This window comes from Parasteatoda tepidariorum, chromosome 11 (assembly GCF_982258835.1).
Source record: "Parasteatoda tepidariorum strain Cologne lab strain chromosome 11, Ptep-v5.0, whole genome shotgun sequence".
NCBI lineage: Eukaryota > Metazoa > Arthropoda > Arachnida > Araneae > Theridiidae > Parasteatoda > Parasteatoda tepidariorum.
The window spans coordinates 36,613,103-36,640,683 of record NC_141765.1 but is presented as its reverse complement, the minus strand read 5'-3'; the positions used below and the strand labels follow the sequence as shown (position 1 = coordinate 36,640,683).

General features: G+C 27.3%; 1 protein-coding gene across 1 annotated transcript; it reads right to left on the bottom strand.

The window, feature by feature from the left end:
- Positions 1 to 1,090: 1,090 nt before the first annotated feature.
- On the bottom strand, positions 1,091 to 26,671 carry LOC107443757 (caveolin-1). Its single transcript, XM_043044657.3, has 4 exons — positions 26,535 to 26,671; positions 8,434 to 8,758; positions 5,237 to 5,479; positions 1,091 to 2,595 (listed from the first exon to the last, which is right to left on the bottom strand). Exons 2-4 carry the CDS (start codon positions 8,737 to 8,739, stop codon positions 2,485 to 2,487), a joined length of 660 nt encoding a protein of 219 aa, XP_042900591.1. The 5' UTR covers positions 8,740 to 8,758; positions 26,535 to 26,671; the 3' UTR covers positions 1,091 to 2,484.
- Between the last annotated feature and the right edge of the window lie 910 nt (positions 26,672 to 27,581).

Below are 27,581 nucleotides of genomic sequence, written 5' to 3'. Positions count from 1 at the left end.
CTAATAAGACCGTTCCATTGACAATACAAACATGTAATACTTTTTTGCATTTGTTGCAAACTTTTATACAAATCAAATAATATTCATAGACTAAATTTTCACTCATGTTGTGTAATCAAATTTACATATTTATCCATATACATCAGGAAAACAATAATTCCAATTGGCAGAATTAAATTTTGAAGCGAATTAAAGCTTATCAAGGACAAAACTAGACAATTTATCAGTTAATTGATCTTTAATATGGCTCGATAATTTATTTATTATTTTTTCTTATTGCTGAGGTTATTTTTGAAATAACATACATAAACTTTATTTTGAAGTCACAACTTTTAGTAGCTAAACACATCAACAAAAGCTGAATAAAAACGTATTTATAGGATGAATTAATTAATAAATAATTTGTATTCATGTAAACAATTTCGCATTCCAGCTAAAATTAGAATTTAACTTTATAATTGTCTATATGGACACGCGTACATACATAAGCATAGGAAATAGAAAAGTGTTGTAAGTGTAGAGAAGTGCAGATATTTTAATGAGATAAAAATTGCTGTAATTATGGGATCAATAAAGTATTCAAGTTAGTTAAAAACTTTGATAAATATTTATGTAAATTTTAATAAAATCTTTTATAAAAGAATATGATGTACAAAACACTAAAACATTTTCATGCAACTTCGTTGTTGCTTGACTAGTTTATTTCCAACGAAGACTCTTTTAAAGAATATCGTCGATGCAATAGAAGCTAGGCACGACCTCAATGCAATGTATGAGAAACACACTAAATGGCAACAACAATAATAAGAGCATCACGCTATGGTTTAAGATTTGGACCTTTTCTTCACCTGAATATTAATTATTCCAGAACTGAGAGTTTTTATACTGTAAATTCAAATTTGAATAAATAAAAGTTCACTGTAGTAATAAATATTGTATCAATAAATTTTTAATATTTTCATATAAATTTAATTGAAACTTGATTTGTACACCTCGGCACCATGTGCTTACAAATTTAGACTTAGATTACATGCTAATTTTTTAATAAAATTATTTCAATAAAAAACATTAATTTTCTTTTCTTAATATATTTTTGTATTTGAAATTAAGAAAACAGAAAAAAATTTACAAATTTTCTTTTATTATAGCTATTCCCTAAACATATCTCTTATTAAAAATATTACTTTTACAAAAAAAAACGGCATTTCTAAACCTTAAAAGTTTATAAGAATAAGAAAAACTATTATTAAAGTACTTACAGTTTTAAGAAAAAATATGTAATATAATCATAAAATGTAATAATAATTTAAATACAAATCAATACGATATTAACAAAATATAAGATAATACGTTATTCCATTAAAAAGACTTTAAAATATATTTTAATTATAAAAAGTAGTACTTCTAGTTTTATTTAATCATTTTAATACTTCAGGAAACGATATAATACTGCCAACAAAAAATTTATGATGATTTTTTTTTCTGATAATGAGCAAAAGAATAAATCTCATTCTTGCTATTGTTCAAAAAAATATAAAATGAGAAATACAAACATTTATCAGTTTATATAAAAAAGTTTCCGAAAATATACGAGAACTTTCATTGTTTAAAACGTACCATTTTGTCGCACATTTTTTTATCCTCTTAAAGTATGATTTCTCGCATATTGTAATTATGCTAGCTACAATTAATGTCGGTTCTATGAATTAAAACAAAAACAAACACTTAGGACGGTAGAAAGTTTTAATGATAATAACATTCAGAATTTTAAATGCAATTTTTGGATACAAAATTTTATAGTCTTACGACTCATTTTGATAATTAATTTAATTGTGCGCTTCGCAAAACTTTCAATGATGATAAAATTTAAAGGATTTTTTTTTTATATTCTTTTAAATATATAGTAAGATATGATTTTTTCACAACAATATTCCTTTTTAATGAATACTTCTTTAATGCATTCTTTCTTACTATTCATCTAAACGTATTCCCTCTTATTGAAATCTTTTCCATACAAAATCAAATAACTATTACATTTTGCAAATGAGCACACAATGTTGACATTTTTACAATACAATAAATTAGAATAGATATTTTTACAACTGCTTTTATAAAAAGTTGCGCAGTGAAAATGTCACAATACGCCAACTTCAAAATAATTTTCAAAATGGCAGTAAAGATTTTTATATAAATATCAATTGAAAAGCTGTACATGCTTTTAAAACAAATTCTTTGGTGCAACGATCTTTAAAGTCACAAAAAACATCTCTGAAACACTTACGATACTTTGTGAAATAGAAACCGCCGTTCAACTAAGCTTAGTAATAGCGAGTTACATAAATGTATTTAAAAAAAAAAAAAGATTCATGTGGCTTATTTCACTTGCTACGTAACGAAAATGAAATCACATTGCACATTCAATTTTAGTGTGTATATCGACTCAACATAGCGGATAAAACTTAAAAATCATTTAAAACTTTTAAATTAAACTGTTTCTTGAGAGTTTGGCTGCACAGTTTCTCTTTTTGCAGTTATCAAGATGCTTGCAGATTGGAACACTGGATCCAAAACAGCTCGAACAGTGCCTCCCCAAACCTAAAATATGCATATTAATAATGAGCTTAAGTTATTGTTTACATATTTACAAAATATTTTACTGTGAATACTTTAAATATTTAATACACTAATAAATAGTATGATCAAAACCACCAGTATATAGTAAAATTTACCTCGTTTCTAGCTCACGCCCAAAAGGCTCTGTAAATTTTACCGAAGACATTTGGTAATTTTTTCGGTAAAATTAAGAATAATATGTAGTTAAATAATATGTGTTAAAATTTGGTAAGTGGGATAAAATTTGGTAATTTGATCGTGGTACCTTAGAGCACTGCAGAAAAACTATTTGCTCGGCTACATTTACTTTTCAGGTTTGTTTTTTGTTACTAATTGGTAATTAAATTGGTAATTAAAACTATAAACTTGAACACCAAAATTTCTAGTAAACCAGTACCATGGTTGGAAAAACTGCCTAATGCATGGTTCAGATATCGCATATTTTGGTTTTATTTCCAGGATTATAAAATTTTTTTTACTAGAAATGTTTTCACCTGACAGATTTGTCAGATTGGATTTCAAAAACTGAATCAAGAATGTTTTTCAAGAAATCATCAATATTCAATATTTTATAAGCAAAACAATAATATTACAAAATATTTTGTTTATTTAAAATTTAAATAAATTCTTTACCATGCCGAAAAAAAATTTAAACATCAATGAGATGAAATAGGCTCTTAAGAAATTTAATAACAAAAGAAAATCCTTCCTAACTTTAAAATTCCGTAAGTATTTTTTTCTCTAATTTTTCTACTCCAAATTTCCACCCGAATTTGCCTTAATCTAGTCGTGCATCAAACCAATTGTGGTTTCATTACGGAAAGAAGTGTAGGGGAAGAGGGCCATTGCCATGGTAACCAAAAAAGTAAACCAAATTTTTCGAGAGCGAAACAATTATGTCAATTTTTTTGTGAAAATCGAGCTTGAGATATTAAAACAAATTTCAAATTTCGTCCTTTGAAAAATCAAGGAATTTTTCACTTATTTAACTATTCAGTTAATTCTCCATTTCCAATTCAATTTTTTTACAATATTACTGCTATATAGGTACATAATATTGGAGTCTATGTTGTGCAATTTTATTTCATGAGAGCAACGCCCATTAAACAACTTACGAAGATTGCCTTATTTCGATCGCTTTGATTTAATACCTTTTGTGTATTTTGTATTACTTTGATTTAATACCTTTTGTGTGTTTTGCATTACTTTGATTTAATACCTTTTGTGTGTTTTCTATTACTTTGATTTAATACCTTTTGTGTGTTTTGTTAAATACCTCCTTTTCTCTCGATCGCAACTATGGTGCTCTAATTCCTGCGTGACTCGGGGCCTGCCCGGTGTCCGCGTATTGCTTGGTCCTTGGACTGAGCTGGATTTCAAGTCGACGACGAGGCATCAAATAATTGGCGTATGGGCATATTTGCCTGGGTCGCTGTACTCATTCCCTTATTTCGATCGCTTAAAAATCTAGCCACTTAAATATTTGTAGGATTTATTCAATTAGGCTGAATCAGCAAGGCAAGTTGAAAACAGTATTTGTATAAATATTTTTTTCATTGGTGATAATTCGGTAATAATTAGAATCTATATTGTATCAGTCATATCCTAAGACTATGTGATGAAAATAGTGTTAAAAGCAAATGCTTACTATATTCGAAATAGTAAGCATTTGCTTTTATCACAGCATGCTTTGAAGCATCGAAATAATTTTTGGTTTAATGTATCACTCATCTGCTATAAAAAAAGTGACAATGAGAAAACTTCAATTTACAGTCCATCAAATATGAAGTTAATTCACAATGGGAAATCAATGTCCGAACATTTTTGAAATAATAATTAATACCTTTGTGAATAACGAAATGAGTTTTTTTAAGGTATCATATACTGACAATGCTTTCTTTCAGGTATCTGTAAGACTTATACACACAAAATGTTTCAGCGTTCTTACATATTTTAAACACATAAATTTCATACCTGATATAAATTATCCTAATTGATTTTTTTATAATCAAAAATAAGCCATTCATTGTAAGAGGTGTATTGTTTGATATTTTTTTATTTTTGCTTAAATGAATAACATTAGAGAACAAATTTTTCGTTGCATTTATGCATATGTTTGATATTACCCAATTCAGACGCGACATTTCCGGACATGAGGTTCTATGCAGTTTTAATTCTGATGATGTGCCTTAACTCCCCTAGACGGTGGTCGCAACATTTGTGCAACCACCTGTAATAAATAGTGCTTTTAAACATATCGACTAAAAATGTCATTAAAAAAACAAACTAGATCTTTTAGAGAAAAACTGATTGCAAATTTTAAATGAAGTGATATGAAATTATCGAATATCTTTTTAAAAATCTCATGCAACATAAATAAAATATCCCCCAGTGTAATCTTTAAATGCCCAGTTTCCCATTCCAGTTTTTGTTACTTATGTTTATGATTTATTCAAATCATGACATTTTTTTTTCAACGCTTCCACTATAAGTTTTTAAAAAAAAGTACTGAAGATCAAAAAGTAAATCTTAACTAAATAAGTATTAACAAATAGTCAACTGTTGGCCATTTCAACAAGCACAAAAATATTTCATTGCAAATAGATCTAAAGTTTAACAATACCCTTCTAACGACATGAAGGAGGACGTCAACAAGTTTCATGGCAGGAGATATGATCCATACGCTGGCAATACACGTAAAAGAGAAAATTAATCCCCAAAGTAATCCGCATGGCAAAGCAAATACTGCTGCTAGTACTCGGTACACCCAGAATTTGGTCCCAGCAAACAGAACATAAGCAAACCTCCATACTTGGTCGAAGCTTTGGTTTGCACGAGGTTCAGCCAATATTTCTTCGAACACCACCTATAAAAGTTATTAAAAATTGATTATTTTTGAATTAAGGAAAAATAGTTTAAATTTTTGCTTTGAAATTGTTGGAAAGATTTACTTTTTGGGATTTTATTTTTTAAATTGTGACTTTTTTTCTCAGAAGCATATTTACAGTCAAGGCTTAAATGTTCATTCCAACTACACTGGTTATCATAAATTAAGGAAAAATCACAAAAATAGCGATAACTCTTTCAAAAATAAGCCAAACCGTGCAAAATTTGCATATGTTGTCCACTAAGAGTAGCTGAGTAAAATTGCAATATGCAAATTAGTGGCGCTGCACTCGGCTTACGTCATCTGCCTGGAGCATAAAAGTCCAAGTTTGAGAGAAAGCACACAAATTTTACTGTGATTGCGACATTGAAAATCTGAGATAGCCAATTCGTAATAATGACCTCTAGGCATCATTTGCCTGAAGAACTACGATGGAGAGCCATCGGGAGACTAGAGGCAGGGCAGAGTCAATCAGAAGTGGCCAGATGGCTAAATGTGAGTCCATCTGTGGTTCATAGACTTTGGAGGCAATTTCAAACCACAGATTCGGCATCTAGGAGGTTCAGTCAAGGACGGCCAACTGTTACGACCAGTGCCGATGACCGATATTTGACATTAAGTGCACGCAGGAATAGAACCGCTACTCCGACACATCTTAGATCCTCTCTTGCTGCAGCCACCGGAAGGTTGGTGTCAACGTCAACTGTGCGCAGAAGGCTCCACGAAGGTGGTCTGTATGCGAGACGACCAGCCATTTGCGTGCCGCTCACATCACGCCATAGGAGAGACCGTTTGCAGTGGGCCCGACAACATGTCCACTGGACGTCAGATCAATGGAGGCCTGTTCTCTTTACGGATGAGTCCAGGTTTAGTCTAGAAAGTGACAGTAGACGTTATTTGATATGGAGAGAACCTGGGACCCGTTATCATCCATCAAACATCCGTGAAAGAGATGCATACGGAAGAGGCAGTGTCTGTGTTTGGGGAGGCATATCCTTAGGAGGGCGCACATACCTCCATGTCTTTCCAAGGGGAACTGTGAATGCTCAGGTTTATCGAGACAACATCCTTGATGCTTATGTGCGCCCATATGCCGGGGCAATTGGTGATTGCTTCCTGTTACAGGACGATAATGCAAGACCACACAGAGCTCGCATTGTTGATGATTATCTTCAACAGGAAACAATTACTCGCATGGAGTGGCCAGCTCGATCCCCGGACTTGAATCCTATCGAGCACGTTTGGGATGCTCTAGGGAGGCGTGTATCTGCCATCAATCCGCCCCCTCAGACCCTTGCCACGCTTGCAACTGCTTTACAAGAGCAATGGCTCTCACTTCCTATTGAACTGATAGACCGCATAATTGAAAGCATCACACATCGCTGTTTGTGCTGTATTGCTTCTAGAGGCAATCATATTCCATATTAAAGGTACTTTTTCTATTGCAAACCGATACTTCCAATTTGTTTATTTTATGCATGTGCTAATTTCTATACTACTATTAATGTCTGATAATTTCTTTTTATGTTGTTTAATACCTTACTATGTGTTGTATATTGTGGGTAAGTTTCATAAAATTCCATGTGTAATTTCTTGAGTTATCGCGATTTTTGTGAATTTTCCTTAATTTATGATAACCAGTGTAATATGATTCAATAATAAGTGCTGTTCGATGTCTATTCAAACCAAAACAATTCTTAAATTTCGCATTTACAGTGGAGACTTAAGCAGTTTTATTTTGTATCAATTACTATTAAAAAAATTAGAATTTGTCGTACTAGTTGAAATACTAGTTGATTTTAATCAAAATGTTTCCTGAGCAAAGGCGAGTTTGTCCCAATACTCACCCAGAAATTTTTATTCTTTTCAGTAAATTTTAAAACTGCAGGGTAGAATGCTATATTACCACAAATCCGAAGTGGATTGGTTGTTAATGACGAAGACAAAATAAAAAATAAGAGGGTATGTTCAGATAAAGCTATTAGCTTTTTATCTATCTTATCTTCCTTTTCTCATAAAATAATAAAAGTTCATACCAACTTATAGAAGATTCAATAATAAATGCTATTAGACGTCCATCCAAATCAATGCATTCTCTAAATCTTTTGACTTAAGCAATTCTAAATCTTACAAATTTGTAATCTATTGCGAAAGAAAGATTTTGTGATATTTTTCACAAAGTGTGGTGACCATGTTCTGCAAATAACTCAAAACCGCATGCGCGAAAAAGTCGATGTTGCTGAAGTATAGTGGTTATTTGTGTACAGAGAAATGTACTACATGCAGGCGACAATAGGACTTATGGATAATGTAAGCTCACCTAACAAAGCATTAGTACCCCCTAAAAAAATAATGAGAAACATCGTTTGGATATTCCACCCCAGGACCTGATAACTATCTGTTAGTAAGATAATTCACTAGGTTTTGCTGGTACCCTTAAAGCCACTCACAAAAAATTTGATGATACAGAAACACTAAATAAATTAGTAACTAATGCTAATTTTTGCATTTTACCCACTGCTCTAACATATTTGAAAGATTTTGGTTCCAAGTCAAGTGTTTTTTTTTAGGCTAATCGAGCTGTAGTAGGATGCGTGACCTATCATATATTCTTTCAACCCAATGAACTTTCTGTTACTATCTTAATAAATCAAACAATATACTCATCATGAAGATATTGACTGAAAAGCAACGCCTGATTATGCAATTTTTAAAATAAACAAGCTAGTTCATGTCAGTAGTCACCTCAGAGAGCGGACTCAACCCATAATAAGATAAACAACTCCAGAACATCACAAACCTACCTCCAGATCTTTATCATGTTTCTCGTGGTCTATCTAGGGGTGACTAATTTTTTGTTCGGTGATCTTACCTATAAGTACATTGAATGAAACGTTATATTGAACATAAAAAGACTAGTTTTAAAGAATTACATTGATGTAGTCATTTATATGAGTAGAATCTCGATCCAAGAGGTTCATGCTCATGGTAAAGCTGTCAATGCATGTAAGTGGTCGCAATCGTCGTCTACCCTCTTCAGTGGGCTCCTGATCATTGATATCCTTGTTGCTTGATCCTCTCTGTATACTTATAGTAGATTCAATTTCGATTCTCTCCTTCTCGGGTGTACCTTTGGTCCCATCACCACCTGAACTCAGAGTCTCCAATAAAGGTTGGGTAGACTCTGCTACATTGGTCTGCGACCCTTTGATAGAGGTTTTATCTCGGCCGGTGTCCATATCAGAGTTTTAAAGTAACCTAGAAAAACAACAAAAAATATTTTATTAACTGGCATATAATTTAAGATCATTTTAATTTAATGAGTATATTTTTATGACATTATAATTTTTGATGTTCTCCACCATTACGTTTTTCTTTAGATATAGTTTTTAAAACATTTATTTTAAAATGTGTTCAATAAATTGTCTAAATAAGTAGTCACAGCTCTTCATCGACAAATTCTCGAGGCGCTACGAATTTAGATTTTTTAAGCACTATACAATGTATAAAGATGGTTGTATTATTTAAAAAATATTTTTTAAAAATAAAGATTTTAGGAAATTTACTCAGTATTTAAAATTTTAGCTGCATTTCAAATAATATTACTGCTATTGCTATCGTATTTTTCAGTTTTTTATGGAAAATAATTAATTTATTAATTTATTTATTTATTTATTTTCATAAACTAAGTGAGGTACAGAATCTGTTTTAAATGCAAAATTACGAAGTGTTTCGTCATTACACCTCTTAATATATATTTTTAGAATACTTTTGCTAAAAATTAGGATAAGGAAGCATACGTATTAGGTATATCAAATTAGGGATAATATTGTTATAGCAATTATCAAATATTGGTAGAGAAATTAGCAAAGAGCGATAATAATAAAAACGCTATCGAAATCTGACAAATCATTCCTGAATGAATTAAGATGTAGGTGCCATTAAACTCATCAAAATTTGCTTGATTGCCCTAAGGAAAGTGAGATGAGTTGAATGCAAGGAGGTGATTAATAAAAACCTGGCAATACAACAATGTTTGATATTTTTAATCCCTTCTTCCTTAATCTTTATTCACTAAATTTCGGTGACTTTTTTCCTCGCTTTAATATTGCCTTGTGATTCACAGTAAGTATACTTTTTTCGACATTTTACAAGAGTTATAAAAATAAGGTTGGCGTTGCGTGTCACCCTATATATTTAGTTATAAAAGTTGCAAAAATTACTCCTGTCATAAATATGTTTTCCATAAAACAAAATGTACCTTTCCTTTATTTATAAAATTAATTTAAGTTCAATTCTTCATATTATTAGATTGAAGAGTATGAAATATTGAATTTTTTGAGTGAATCTAATAAAACTGCATATTTTTTTCAAGAGTTGTTTATTTAATCCAAATAGGCTCCATTTGCTTCAATACACTTTGCCCAACGAGATTTTAATGCATAGATCTTTTAGAAATTACGATCATTAGAATAAATAAAATCTGATATGGAATTTTTCTGACTGTTCACACACAGATCCACAGTTCAGCCCGTAAAAACATTTCTGAATGTTCTGTCAATTTGTGAAAAATACGGTGATCAAGCTCATTTGCTAAATAAACTTATTCATTTTTTAAACATTTAGAACAGTTTTTATGGGCTAAAGAGTATGAAAATGAGGACAGTCAAAAAGAGAGTTTATTCATTCTAAAGATCACCACTTCGTTACAACAGGCATTAATGCATTAAAATCTCGTTTGAAAACTGTATTGAAGTAAATGGAGTATATTTTAAATAAATAAGCAACTTTTGATAAAAGATATGCAGTTTAATATATTCACTTAAAAATATGACATTTCTTTCGGTCCAACCTAATTGTATAGCATTTTAATTTATTCATAATTTAAGCACTAGTTCTTTTTCACCTGAAACTGGACATTTTTCAATAAAACACATTCAATAGATGGTCTTCATATTTAATGTCCTCCTCCCTTTATTTTCCAAGAAATGCCTAGATTTATTCATTGACCCACGATAACTAGAAAAGGGCGTTGGCTCTTCATGGGATGAACTATGAAAGAGGGATGAAGATCAACTCCTCATTATCTATTTATTATGAACGATAAATAATTTTGTGAGTTACTTTTGAAAGACTAAATTTTTTAAGCTTAGCGTTCTTCAATATTGCTATTAGAAAAGACGCATTTAGTTAGAAAGTTGCATAAACTATTATTGCCAGAATTTCATAAAATATATATATATATATATATATATATATATATATATATATATATATATATATATATATATATATATATATATATATATATATATATGTATATGTATACGTATATGTATATGTATATGTATATGTATACGTATATGTATATGTATATGTATATGTATATGTATATATATATATATGTATATGTATATGTATATATATGTATATGTATATATATGTATATGTATATATATGTATATGTATGTATATGTATATATATGTATATGTATATATATATATATATATATATATATATATATATATATATATATATATATATATATATATATATATATATATATATATATATATACATATATATATATACACATATATATATATATATATATATATATATATATATATATATATATATATATATATATATATATATATATGTATATATATATATATATGTATATGTATATATATATATGTATATGTATATATATGTATATGTATATATATGTATATGTATATATATATATATATGTATATATATATATATATGTATATATATATATATATATATATATATATATATATATATATATACATATATATATATATATACATATATATATATATATATATATATATATATATATATATATATATATATATATATATATATATATATATATATATATGTATATGTATATATATATGTATATGTATATATATGTATATGTATATATATATATATGTATATATATATATATATATATATATATATATATATATATATATATATATATATATACATATATATATATATATATATATATATATATATATATATATATATATATATATATATATATATATATATATATATATATATATATATGTAATAATATATTTGAAAACTACAAATTGAAACATATATTTTAACATCCCTCTATCTGTCTGTCTCGCTTTAAACAAACTGAAGAATTAAGTGCACAATTTTGATTTACATATTAAAATTTTCCAAGTTGAAAGAAAATGCGTTTATTATAGTGAAATGCACGTGCAAAATAAACACAACACTCAATTCTTACTAAATATCTTATGAAACAACTTTATTCAATATCCATCTCAGTTAAGAGGGTATTTCAAGTAGTAATTGATTGCATCGCTGAAGCAATGGTATACAAAAACTCTTTTGTAAACAAAGGCCTCGATTAAGTCCTTAAGAATTCGGAATAAAAATAAAGGCTTAGTTGAAAAGGATATTCAGTAAACAAGAATAAAAATGTAAACTATTTCTTACACTCTTAACCTAATTCATTACTGAGCGTTTCCGGCTGTTTTAGGAATAAGATTAAATCATTTTAGAACGAAAATGAAACACAGTAATAAAATTATTAGAATTTTATTTATTTTAGTTACAAAAATAAAAGTTTAGATTTTTAACGGCGAATAATAAAGTGCATACATCTTAAATATAATATTTGTGCACTGATATAATTTTCTTTATTTCGTTTATTTACTGACAAAGGTTATTTTCAAGCACATTAGAATTAATTAAATGGATTCATTGCAAAAACTTTTCGGTTAAAATACAAGCACATTTTTAGTAATATATTCGCATTAATTTTCTTTCAAAAAATTATTCATTTGTCAAATTTATATAGTTTTTAGCATGATTATTACAGTTCTGTACTTAAAAAGGTTTTATGTTTACCTTAGCGCCAAAACTGGTGGAAACTATACACCAAATTTTTTACAGTGTAGGGGAAAACAATTATCCCAAAATATAAATTATTTGCTTTCATTTATTTTTTCTTAATTTTGTGTAGATTTTTCTATTTTTTTATTTATTTTCATTTAAATACTTTTTTACACTTTCTGAATTTAAGTTTAATAAAATGAAGAAAATTATTTTCTTTTATTTCCATTGGCAGTACTAAACAAAAAATAAATTCGCCTTTTTAATCATTTAAATTTAGATTTTCAGATTTTTTATAATAATCTGAATGTTTCGAAAATAAACAAAAAACGTTGCTTTCCGGGAAAATGTACGAGTACAAAAAGTAAGAATAATTTTAGTATTCAACAGAAACTAAAATTTTGTATTAATTTCTTCACTTTTCGGAAATTGAATATAAAGAACAAAATTTGACAGCGAAAAATATGTTCATTAGAAAGTAAAAATTTGAGTTTCACATAAGAGATGATTTTTTATATTTTATTCCGTTTCTTTTATAAGTAAGAGAAATATTAATGCATTAAGTAGAAAACAAAAATGAAACGTATTACAAAATCTTTTATGTTAACTATACTTTCGGACTAATAGAGGATTTCCTCGATTAAATGCCAGTAATTTTTATTCAAATATGACTTTATCTTATAGGGAAAAAAATTAATGAAAACTACATAAAATCATTATTACATCCAATATTGCTCTTCTAATAACTCATAAGATTTTTGTTATACACTGCAGCTCACCAGTGAGCTTTTTTTTATTAGGGACATAACTCAAAGTGCGTGTTAAAAAAAAGGAACATAGCTCGAAATGCACTTAGCGAAATAGACACAGCTCCCAAAGTGCGTGTTCAAGAAAAATTAACTCAAAAGCGCATTTAAGAAAAAAGACATAGTTCAAAATGAATGTTTAGAAAATGGATAAAGCTTAAAATGTGTATTTAAGGAAATAGAAGCAGCTCAAAACACGTATTTAAGAAAATGAACATAGCTCAAAATGAATATTTAGGAAGATGGAAAGCAGCTAAAAAAATGCGTTTATGGAAATGGACACAGCACAAAATGAGCCTTTTCAATGTTAAATGCAAATTTTCACATCTCAACAAATAATTTTGATTACTTTTTTAAACACTAATCCAAGTTTACTGAGCTACGTTTTTATGAAGAGTTACAAAATAACAGTAAATTAGTGCCAATTTCATGGAAATCCCTATTTTTCCAAAATATTCTTATGAAGTTTCGAGTTATGCCTATTTCCTCAAATACGCGTTTTAAGCTACTTCCATTTTCTTAAGCACACATTTTGAGCTATATCTAAAATAAAAATATCATCAACGAGATGTTATTTAGATTTCTGGATAAGTCATCACAGTGCTGAGAATATTTTCTCTTAACATGATTAAATAAAAAGAAACGCGTCATGCATTGACCATGTCCCCCTAGGGTTAATTGGGGGAGGAAGGGACCCTTAGCAACGAGCCCTAGCAACAGCGTCAGCTAAATGTTTTCCAGATATAGTACCAGCCCGTCCCATTCGATTAAGCAACATAATTCAACCTTTTTGTTGTGAATAAAATCACATAACAAGCGGCAATAACTGTGACAGACTCTTTTCATGTTATTTCATTCAAATTAAATTATTTTCATTCATGTTGATTCCATGTAAAATTAATTATAGCGCATTAATATCAATAAAAGTATGAAAAGTCTAATTGATTCGCCTAATGTGATTGATTCGCTAAAATATATCATTTGAAAATTATATTAAATAAAAGTATGGTTTCAAAAGCATAATTAAAAAAATAAATATTTAATGTTAATAACATTACCAAATTAAATTAGTAATAGTAAAAAAAATAAATATTTAATGTTAATAACATTACCAAACTAAATTAGTTGTACCAAAACCGCACAATTCCGTAAGAATAATATAGAAGTGCTTCGGGACACAATTTTTAATTCTTTTTATTACTTATATTGCTTTTTTTTTTAAATTTTGTATCAAACAAAGAATATACGAAAGATTCTCACAATCCTTCTATAAGTTATTTTTGAAGAAATTTAAATTTTGAATAAAAATGTTTTAAATTTTACAAATTTTTGTACAAAATTTTTGTGTCATGAACTCCTTTAATAACAAAATGAGACCAATCACAGCTAATATAAAATAAAATTTGAAATAGAGAAAATCAATTCAGCAAATTTTATTATTCTATGGACCTTATTCTGCAAGATTTTTCTAATTTTAAGCCTTATAAAAAATATGTATGACAAATCATTGCTGAAAATATTTTAGAAGCATTAAATAACTATTCAAAAGGCTAAAGATTGGAAAACAAGTGTAGTTAATGAAAGAGAAGAGAGTTTTTGGAATGAGAATTTCAGGAATTCGCATTTGAGAAATATTTAATACTTTAAAAGTATAGCCAAATTCATTTCCTCTTATTATTAAAAATTTATTTTTTCTATGAAAGAAACACTGCATAGACATTGAATTTTACGAATTGTTTTAAAAGAAACATGTCATACACAAAAAGTATAGCCAAGACAATTTTCTTCCATAATTAAAAAATTATCATTTCTATGAAAGAAAAACGCCATGTAGACATTAAGTTTAAGGAATTGGTAAAAGTGAAACATTTCATACTTTAAAAGTGTAACCAAGTTCATTCTTTTAAATATGAAAAATTATTATTTCTAAGAAGAAAAAAAAACACCTTATGGACAGACATCAAACTTATCGTTTCGAATCAAAAATATTTCTTCGATGCTAATAGTAAGGGGGGAATACCATCTAGCTATTTGTAGATATTTGGCGATGAACTGCTTGCAAACAATGCATCAATAATAAAGATAAGAGATTTACTTAATCTGCATTATAAAAATAACCGATTTACTTAATACACGAAAAAGTAAACATACATACAAAAAAAAACATATATATATATATATATATATATATATATATATATATATATATATATATATATATATATATATATATATATATATATATATATATATATATATATATATATATATATATATATATATATATATATATATATATATATATATATATACATATATATATTGAGAAATAATTTTCGATGATATAAATAACATTCAGTGTTGTCTCCCTTGACAAAACTGCTTTTGTAGCAATTTATGTAATAGAGAGAAACCATAGCACAATTGGTTATGAGTAAATGGAATTTTTTTTATTTGGCCCATAAATGCTTTTGGTGGGAGAATAATTACGGTCAACATAAAATATGAGCTACCACATTTATTTTATCCAGCAACTAGAACCTCAGCTACTTTTTCCCCCACATGACTGTATCCTCAGAAGCGAAAATCAAACATTGTAGCAAGATAAAGTCCTCCACTTTGGTGATTAAGTAGTTTAATGGCACCAATGCCAAATGTCAGAATAGCACTCAAAAAGTTCACCCAGCACAATTTTAAAAAATAAAATCCATTGTTTTTTTTCATATATGAAGGAGGAAGGAAAATTTTATAATCTCACTTGTTTTAATTTTACAAGGCTTAGCTATAAAACTTTTAAAAAAATCTATCCAGAATCTCTTAATATAGAGTTACCCGATATGATTTCCAAAAGTTCTATTTCGGGAATATGTAACTTTTTTGAAAGGATAAAAACTGATAACTCAACTATTTAATTAATAGGGTTTATTTTAGGGAAACAAGAAATGTGTACCCACTACGATACATTAGTAATTTAAATATCCTCACATTCATCTGAAATCATAAAAATTAGAATAAATAAAACTAAAGGGATAGGTAACACTAGAAAATATCCAATTAGCTTAAACATGACCTGTCGTTTCTTCTTAAAAAGCACTTTTCACATTAATACAAAATAATACCTTAGTTATGGATTAGGTTTGGGAAAGAGTAAAACTATTTTTCTCATAATATTAGACCAAGATATTGTTCAGAAAATTAAATTGTTAAAATAATTCCTCACTTTACTACCACTCAACAAAGGGAATAAAAAAAAATGCTCTTCATTAATGGAACCTTTTAGAACATTGCAGAGTCAAAGATAGGACAGATACGTCCTTGACCAATAACTCCTAATCATCTCTGTGACGCCGATCCATATTCAACAAAACAATTTTCTTAGCACTCCTACATTCTATTAATGTGTCACCTCCTTCAAAATTAATAGGTTTTGTCATTTTTTTTCTATTCCATATAGCAAATCCGTAAACAACTCGTGTCTGAAATGATATCTAAACTAACTTTAACCCGTTTTTGCCTGATATTCCATAAATAGGACGGTAATTGCCGGTACGATAATTACGGACGAAAATTGCCAAGACTCTTGTCACTTAAAAATAGTTCTTTATGTTCTAAATTATTTTTCTGGACATCATTTTAACATAGAAACAAGAGTTTTGATTATTATGAGATTATTAATATTAATTTTTACAGCTTTTGTAAAAGTTTTTACTAAGTAAATAAATCATCGAAGTCATAAACGAGTTTAAGAAAAAAGTAGATCTGTGCTAACATCAATGTATTTTTTATTTTAAATACTACACTTATATTAATTTCTCTATTTTTAATATTTGTTTTATGCTTAAACTATTAAAAATTTCCGAAAACAAATAAATGTTAAAACTCAAAGTTAATTTTTATTGAAATCGATTGTAAATATATACATTCTAATGACTTCGCAAACGTTTTCCTGTGTCAATGTTTTTGAAATAAAGTTCAGCCTAATTTATTCGTAGTTAAATAAAAATTGTTACAGATCGCATAGCATAAATACGTTCAGTTTTTTAATAAAATAAACACATTCAGTTTTCTTGATACCATAAACTCATCCTCAGTTTATTATTATTATCAATCATTATCACCATCATGAATTATCAATTATTGTAATTTATATTCTGAAATATTCATCAAAAAGAAAACATCAGGAAAAAGAATTGTTTTCAGAGTTAATTTTAAAAAATGATAATAAATTTGATGTTAATAATTTAATATTTTGTATTTAAAAAGGTATTATAGGTAAAATAAATAATTTAAATATAAAACAAAAATGTAATATTTTAAAAAATATTAAAAACAGAAAACTCTGTAAAATATTCTTTCCTGAATTTTTAATGTAATTTACTATAAAATAAACATTATTGGTACACAGTTGATTGTACTTTTATAATTTTTTTTATTGATTTTTTTAACAATCTTCTTATAAACAATGCAGAAGAATGATGTAAAATGAAATTTATATTAACTCAGGTTATGGTAAGGATAATTTTCCAAAATATGCAAAAAATAAAACGAGCAATTAACCAACGATACATATACCATTAGATCTAAGGTAGATTATATTATTAGATTTATTATGTAATATTTATACATTATATTATGTTTATACTTTATATTACGTGAGATAAGATGCATTATATTATTATATCATATTTATAAACTCAGTGGCGCGACAGCCCTAGAGGGCCAAGGCCTACTGTGCCCATCTCAGTTTTCTTGACCTTGGGCTCTGGGGTGCAGGAGCAGATGTTCCGGTCAGGTGGTCAGCCGAACGCGGAACCCCCAGTGTTTAGTTCCCAAGCATGATTGGTACTCATTTATCGACCCACTGAAGGGATGAAAGGCTGAGTCAACATTGCCCGGCCCGAGGATCGAACCAGGGACCTGTGGCACGACAGCGCGAAGCGCTACCTCTCAGACACAGAGCGTCATATCATATTTATAACTATATAAAAAATAGTATCATAAAAAAGCGGTTTAAATGTAAGATAAAAGGTTTGGAATTATTTGGAAGTATAAGCTAGAAATAGATGCACTAATCACATCTAACATCTAATTTAATATTATTATCTGTATAGTATAAAGACTACTTTATTACTATGAATTTTAGAAATCTTGTTTTTGAAATATTTTTGTTTGCATTATTTCTTAAATATTTTTATTTTGTTTTCAAGTAGTGCCAAATGTATTAATTCAAATATATTTATCGTAAAAAAAAATTTCAATTAATACGAGCATTTATAATGAAGCTTAAAAAATAAATTAGAACTAAATAATTAAATTTAAATATTGAAATTTAACATAACTTAAAATTTAAAGTAAAAAAAAAAATTCGAAATAAACTTCTTGAAACTTTTTACTAAACATTTCGAAATAATCCCACACAATAATTTGGAGGACATAATTCTATCATTAAATTTGAATTACTTTTTTAAAAAACTAAATTCAAAGGAATGTAAGAAAAACTTGTCAAATAAAATACAAATGATAAAAAAATTGTAAAACATTACAGCATGAAAAAAAAGAGAATTGGAAAGTTTGATGACCGTTTTTTTAATTATACATTCAATTCCATTACTCTGGTATAATTTATTTCTTCATATTACTTTTAATATACCGTAAAACCATATCACTAAATGAAATCGAAAAGTTGACTTAAATCCTGAAAAGACCACTAAAAATATATTTATGTTGACAGACAGTTTAACGCCCCAACTGCAATAAAAGAGATCGTTGAAATTACTACAATATTCAACATTCTTTTTAACAGGAAGCAAACCTTGCTGTTACGTTTCCACTATTTTAGTCCATCATTACGAGAAAGTCACAAAAAGGGAGTAAGTAAAAAAAGTAAAATAAATCACTTTATAGAATGGGTCTAACTCAAGCTTGCTTCTCTGCTACTAAGCTAATCTGCCGCCAAGGGTTATCGTATTTCGTGCACCGTAAAAAATTAATAACAACAACAAAATAAAAAAATCACACATATGACGCACGCGATAAAAAAAAAGTATTAAATACCGTGAGCTGAGTCACTGTTACAATTAAGAGCTTTTTTCTTTACTATACGACCCAACTGGTGAAATTGCCAAATATTCTAAAAAAATGACAACATCAGGCATTTTTATATTTTTTTTTCTTTTTCAAATAGCTATAATGAGGCTTGGCAAATGCTATTTAAAAATTTCTTTTTTTTATATATAATTACATCTCTTTCTTAAGGAATAATATTTATACAAAATATTTTGGAGAACTGAAATAGGTTCATATATGCATGCTATTTATTTTGATTTTTGAAAGTCATATTAATTACAAAGTATTGTAATGTATTAAATAAGCAAAAATGTCACAATATTAATGGTACCAATTAATATATATTATATGGCATCTAGAATTTAAAACCGACTGATCGTTTGCGACTCCTTAAGACATATTTTCACCTGTCCTCTTCAGATCGAAACATTTATTCTTTTTTTCTTGTTCATTTGATAAGAAAGCGGTGTATTGAGGAGAAATTTCTATTCAAACTTACCCGAAAGTGTGTGTTGAGGAGAAATTTCTTTACACACAAGCTCAAATGAGAAACGTTAGGTCAGTTAATGTTTTTGGAACAAAACTTTTATTTATTAAATACTTCTTTAGTTATTTAATTATATTTTGAAACTTTTACACAAAGTAACGATTTTTATTAAAAATATTCAGTAATAGCAGTAACAAATTTCCTATTAAGTTCATTTTGTCAATACATAAAATTTTAATGAAGTCTGTCTAAAATTTCATATTTCCAAAAATATTACGCTCATTTTGTCCTAATTTTATGTTTTGTCTTATTAAATAAAGTATTTTTCAAATGCATAAACTTAAAATCTGAAATTGTTTTAATCATTATTAAAAAAGTAATAAATTCTTTTCAATTTCTCTTTTTACGTTAAATTAACTTTTGGTAAACCAGTTTTATAAAAGATTTTACTAAGTTGCTATTTCGTAATATTAATTTAGTAATTACTATTACAAATTAGTTATTCAGTAATGCTTAATTTAGTTTATGTTTAATATTTTCATATGAAATGTCATTTTTCTATTCTGATGGAGTTATAATTATTGTGATTTTAATTATTCTTTTGTCATTTCGTAATTTTATTTTTTGCTCACCAGTCTTATGCATCTTTAATGCATGGTGGTCAATAGTTTATAATCATGTGTTTTGTAATGGAAAAAATTAAAGTGATTCGTGTAATTAGTTAAAAAGATATTTTTTGACTTAAATAGTAAAAAATTAATGAAAAGACCGAAAATTCCAATCAGTCTTCTGACTGAGCTACTAGGAGTAAATGTCCTAGAATGTGGAATTAGAAATTTAGATGTGCTGACAATAGGTATTTTTGTTTAGTGAAAGTGTGTTCTAGTGTATGATATCGTATCTTAAAATATTGACTGCGCTAAATAATTAGCATTTCATAGATTATCCTTTTAAGTATTGGCCATTGTAATTAATACATAAACTACTCTAAAAACTTTCGTTTTAAAACGGGAAGGAAAAAGCAAAAATAAAAATTATTAAATATGCGAAATTTTATTTTACTATGCGTGCTGATTTATTTTTCTCACTCAGATGTTGCAGTATTGTCAGCATGTTAGCAGATTTTTCTTTCATCCAACTTACAAATATAACTGAATAGAAAAGGGAGAGGTTGGTTTTAAGTTAAGTTATGCAAGTATAATTCCTCAAAGTATGTTAAAATAATATAAAAATATTAATTCCATATTTGTTTTTGTATAATCAGTTTCTTGATTAATCTTGAGTATTTTTTAATGATTAGATCAAAACATTACTCATTATAAAATTATCACCTTAATGAAACATAATAATACCTCAGAAAAACTTCAGTTCTACATATGCCTTATTCTTTTTTCGTTAGATTTACATGCAATTTAGCTTCAATAATTATACCATAAAAGCTTAGTACTATAACGACAGAAGCTGTTTATTAACAACATTATGAATATGGTTTTGCGATGAGTTAAAAACTGCAGATCGAGAAGCAAATTTGGGAGAATGTTTCTCTCACATGCAATGTTCTCTATCTTATAACATAAGAAAACTGGCTTCGCGATGCATAGAAGACTGCAGATCGAAATTAAAATTTCTACGTACTACCTAAAGTTAGGAAAAATGGTTTAATACATAATAGTAATTACTTAACACAATAGTTAGACATAATTACATTCTTAAATATTTTATTAATTTTTATCTTACATTAAAAAATGGTTCAATTATTTTTTTCATTGTTTACAAAATTAAAGCTCTTCGTGGAGAAAAATTAATTTCTTCCATTCATTTGATAATTGTTTCGTTCTCATGTTAACTGTTTATCGGAAATTCTGATTATCAAAATTATAGTTTTTATAACCACACATTTAGCAAAACAAATACAAAACTGAAAAGTAAATTTAACCGAATAAATGGTTTTTATACCACGCTCTAAAATATGGTAAAATTACTTAATTTTACAGTATTTGTAAAATTTTATCACACCTAATAAAACATATTTTATTGTTTATTTTACCAAAATCATTTCTAAAGCGCTTCGGCAAATATTACCAAGTTTTTTGTAGGTTTTCATAGAGCCAGAAAAGCGTTAAATTTTACCACATCGTGGTAGTTTTCATCATACTTTTATTTCTTAGTGTGTATATTATCTAATTTAAGATAGACTATCTTAAATCTTGTCTTTAGTAATTTAATCTACATTTTAAATCACAAGGTTAGAAATACAGTAAATATTTAGATGTTATTTGAAAATAAGTGGAAACATTTATAATGTAATATTATTTTTAATAATTTAGTCATTCCCAGCGTATTTCTTCTGCATGTTTTAATTTTAGTCCTGATAAAACAAAGAGACCAACACCAACTTTTTTAAATGCTTTTTCATAGCATTTGTGAATCACATTTAAAAAAACAGCTTTTGTGCGGAAAAAAGGCTTAAAAAAAACTGCAGTGAACATTTGTATTGAAATTGCTAATGATCCAAACCATTATTTTCTACAGCTGAAGAAGCTTCTCGTATTTCCTCTGAAACTTGTTCTTTTGGTATAGAACTTTTCATGTTATGGATTTAAATACTTAAATAATTTTTCGAGTTCTAATAAATCAAAAAGCAGTAAAATTTCAAGAAAATATAGGCAAATAATTAAATAAAAAAAATTAGTAAAACCACTGTTTAAACTAATTGAAATTAAAAACATCGACTTAACATTCACAGTAAAAAAATAATTGAAAAATACTTAAGGCGACTGCCTGGGTACGATGACATTTTTTTTAAAAATTAAAATTTTTTGAAACATATGTGTTATTGGTTCATGTTTGACATAAAATGATATAAACAAGAAGAAATATTTTTTAATATCGCTTAGTTTCTAAAATATTTGAAAAATTAAGCCTAAAACGAGCGAAATTTAGAGCTTACGCCAGACACTATACACTTAATTTAAATGAATAAAATACAATTTCTTTTTCTGTACAGATTATTTTGACCCTTATCTGTGTTCTGAACTAAAGGTTTATGAAAATTTTAAAAATTACCCAAATTAAGTGCTAAAATCTAGAAAAACAGCAATTTTTTCATTTTTTTTCAATAGTTTTTTATGTTTATATACCTGTAACATGACCAAATATTTAAATTGAAACTTAGTTTTAGTTCAAAACACAGTATATATAGTTAATAACATTGTTACCAAATTTCATAAGAAAACTTCCATTAGTTTTGGAGTATGAGTGTCTGGCGTGAATCAAAATATTGAAAAATACAGTTTTTCAGAAAACGCTTTTAAAGATTTACTTAAACAAAAATAGTTACATAGACTTATTCAACAAGCTATAATTTAATAATATTTGTAGTTCAGCCCTTTATGTAGCTCTTGCTTTTTACAGTTTGCATTTTAATTCATTATCTTTTTTTTTATGACCAATTTTCTATTGAGCGACAAACAGTAACTCGAGCGCGCGATTTTCTTTTTTTCAAAATGTTAGTTATGTATGCAATAATTCACAGCAAATTACCACCCAAAACCTTCTAAAACAGTCTTAGGTTGTTAGAATCAATTGGCAAACAATACCTAAGTCCTTTTAGAATGTAGTATAGTTAAATATTTATATTTTTTCATAAAACAGGCAAAAATGACGCGTTAATTTTCGCTGTATTTTGTATACACAACTACATGATTAAAAATATTAACTTAATCATGTAGTTGTGTACTACACTATATACACTATAATACTACACACTATTATTATTTTTAACTTTATTTCAGACAAAAACAGTATTATTTTAAAATAAACATTATAAGATATGCCTTTCTTATGAAAACACAAAATTTTACAGTAAATAATTTTGAAAAAATATTTACTATGTTAGCATATTTGTTAACTATAACTAAACAATGTAGTAAAAGTACTTAAATAACAATAAAAAGTACTTAAATAACAACTGAAACTACCGTCAATTTAATATTAAAGCTTTTTTTTAATAAGAACGCGGAAAGAACCATTCAATTTCACTCCCTTTAAAAAGTTTATACATAATTTATTGCCAGATGCGTGGAATTAATATTATATAAAAAAAATTAACAAATATTAATATTTTTAATAGCGCTACAAGCAAAAAAAATTCTTATTGGCTCAAAACTACATTGTTTACAATTAGTTTTGAGGTTTTCAGTGCACTTCCGGTGTTTCGGAATCTCACTTCCGGTTTCAAAATCAGCTATAACTTTGCTTCTAATTATCGAAATTTTAAAAACAAAGCATTTTTAGAATCCTAAGAGTTCATTCTTTTCAAAAATGCAAAAAACAGAAATTTGAATTACTTGATGAAATCGGTCATTTTAAGGCAGGCAGATACCTTAAGATCTTTCACAAATGCATTTCGTTTTTAGCAACAAAAAAAAGGTGAAATTCAGAAAATCATTAGTATTTTCGCTTTTTAATATTTAATGTATAATGTAACTGAAATTATTATGCTATTTATAAAAAAGATTAAGCAAAGTAAAAAAATATATATAACAAGAAGAAAAAAATTTTCAAAATATTAAGTCTCTCAAGAAAGCTTTTTTAAAAATATTTCGTTCTCTATTGATTTATGCTAATACAGTCTTAGGAATTACCTAGAAAAATGGAGTTTTCCATTTGGTATGCACTTTTTTAGCGCTTTGTTGATTTACTGTTTCATTTATTTTCTTGTTTTTAACATTATTTCAGTTTAAGGAATATAATTTACTAATAAACTTTATAAATTTTCTGTTTTTAAAAACCAGAAGGAACGTGAAATATGTTCGTAAATAAACTCAATTAATTTTAAGTTTTACCATTCATTGCAAATAAATTTTTTGATAACTAAATTTATATTTGTTTGATGTAGCATGAAAGTTGAAAATTATTTTAATAACTTGTAAACATTAGAAGAAAAGATTTTTACTATTATTTAGTTATCGTATATTTAGTTTAAATAAACACAAAATATCTATTTGAAATTATAAAAAAATTATTAATAGGAGTATTTAATGCCTTTTTTTAAATTAATTTGAAATACTAAATAAAATATTTAGAGCTAATAATGAAATATATTGTAACTAGTATTTATAAATTTGCTTAATTTTTGTCGTATAAAAAGATGCATTTTATATAGTATATATTAAGTCAAATTTTTAACAAAAAGTTTTAAGCCAATAATCGGAGACTGTTTTTAGCACATAACAAAACCGCAGGATATATTCTTTTGATTTGTCTTAATTTTTATCAAAAAATATTCAAAATCATAATTTATTTACATGTTTTTGTCCGATATTATACTAAGCGAAATCCATTTTCCTCATTGTTAATTCCAGATGAATTATGGTTCTTAACTAAAAATATCAGTATTTTAAAATCAAAATATAGATTATGTTATTTCTTTAAAATCAGAATATTTATTATTGATGCGATTTTCTTCTTACAAATTAAAAAGCAAATCCCTCGTCTTGATGGGAAAAAAATTTAATTTAAATAGCAACCCACGGAACAGTTAAAACGAACAAAATCTTTTAATCCATAATCTTAAACTAAATCAGCTTCTCTGTTGAAAATCCTCCGACTTTCATTATAGCAGTTTTTCCTGCATCTCAAACCATTTTGAATACGGAAGATGATCTTGACTTAGACCAAGTGTTCAAACTAAAATGTAAAAGAAAGATAATAATAATTCCCACACCAGCACATCTGCAAACTCGAAGAAATCCTACGGACCAATGAAAAAGTGTTATAATTTAAAAAAAAAAAAAAGAAAGAGAAAAAAAAAACACATTTGTGTCCAATGTAGAAAATTTTGCCGTTACTTTTTTACTATTTACTTTTTAAATATTATGCCGTTACTTTTGTACTATTTTACTTTTTAATTATGAAATAAAAATTTATCATGAAACAATTTTGATTCTAATTTAGTTTTAATTTTAAAAAAGACACCGAGAATTTCCTTTTACGTAAAATTGAGATCAAAATATTTTTATAATATGTTTTTATCTAATAATTAGAAATTAAAATCAAGGAATTTATCAAAAATGAAATTTTAAATGGGAGTTACAAGATTTAATTAAAATCATACAGAATTCCTTTATTTACGAAATTGTAACCAAAATACTTTTACAATATGTTTTTATCTCATGATTAAAAACTAAAACCAATTTTTTCATAAAAACTGAAATTTTAAATGACAACGTATGGAGTAAATGGACAAACCCCCGAGTTACATAACCTAAACAAATATCTCAGCTGCTCCATAAACAATCCTCTGACTTGCATCACGACGGTTTCTCCTGTGTTTCAAACCATCTTAAATGGGGGTGATGGTCTTGACTTAAACCAAATGTTTAAACTAAAATTTAACAAATTAACCACTCTATCATTTCCGAAACCTCCAAAAAAAAACAACAGAGTATTAAAAAAGTGTTAAAATTTTCATTAAAAACACATTTAAATCTTGTATAGAAATTTTTGGAAAAGGAAACATTTTTTTAAAACTATATCAACATCCCCATAGAAACGCAAAATGAGCTCTCCAAAATCCCTCGGATGATGTTCCTAGAAACAGAGATCCCGAAAATAAATCCTGTTTTTCGATGTGTTTCGAATATTAATAATTACTACGATCAAGTTATGGATTTCGTGAAGGGAAATATATCGAGTGTATAACAATCTAAAATAATTAGTTTTATTTACAAGTAAATAATAAATTCTATTTACCTTTTTTTCCTTCGGATAAGGGGATGCTGCGGAAGTTGTTTCCAGTCAAGCCGTCAGGTTCTATCTTTAAGGGTTGCTTACTTGCCGGATCCTCCCATCTCCTGTTCTCCCGAGTTTCATTAAAATCGAAATCGTGATCGCCAACTATTTCGCCAAAGGGGGAGGCCATTATTTACAGATGCAAGTTCCGTATTCATTCAGTGCTATCGGGGAGTGCGGGTGTAATTATATAACATAGATGACAGTACATGGATTTTTACGATCGATAACATCCCTTTTTAAAAGTCGAGAGTGATTGTTGAATTATTATTCCCAACAATTGAGAGCGATTATACTTCGGATTTGATAGCTAGGAGACATTCATTAAAAATAAATACATCACTAAGGAAATTCATCAACTTTTTAAAAGCACGATTAAGATTACAATTTCTTTCAAGAATAATGCTATAAGAATAAAACGCACACAATTTTTGATACAACTTTTTTAAAGTTTATTTTACGAAGAAAACTGAAATTTAAGAGGTAATTTCACTTCCTGTTTGTTAGAAAATTAATATCATTAAAAAAATATTCTGTTATATCTTTAATTTGTAGTTATATATTGTTCCAAATTAAAGAGGAAACAAATGTTGGATAGAATTAGAAAGGGATCAGATTTTACTCCCTGAAAGATTGACCCCGTTGCCATGCGCTTAAGTACGTTTGCACCAAGAAACGAGCCAATCAGTTAGGAAGGAACAATGGTGTAAATCATTCCCTGAGTTGTTTGTAATATCGACAAATATTTTTTTAGCTAGTACCTTGTCATTAATAGAAAATAAATTTTAAAAAATTATATTTGCGTGATGGTTTATGTTAACAAAAAATCAAAGCTTTTGCTTATCAGATTTAAAACGTAAAACTTTATAGAATTATATTTTTATAAATCAAAGCAATGTAGCAAATCATACTACCAATTATTAGAAATTAGATTTGCGAGATTTTTTACGTTAACCGAAAATCAAAGCTTTTATTTATCAGATTAAAAAAAATTAATCTCAAAAGAAA

Excerpts from the sequence above, each read along its gene's own strand:
- LOC107443757 (XM_043044657.3), bottom strand. The coding sequence starts at position 8,739 with ATGGACACCGGCCGAGATAAAACCTCTATCAAAGGGTCGCAGACCAAT. Across the intron at positions 5,480-8,433 it reads ATATAAATGACTACATCAAT|GTGGTGTTCGAAGAAATATT; the intron begins GTAATTCTTTAA and ends TAACTTTTATAG. Across the intron at positions 2,596-5,236 it reads TCCTTCATGTCGTTAGAAGG|GTTTGGGGAGGCACTGTTCG; the intron begins GTATTGTTAAAC and ends TGCATATTTTAG.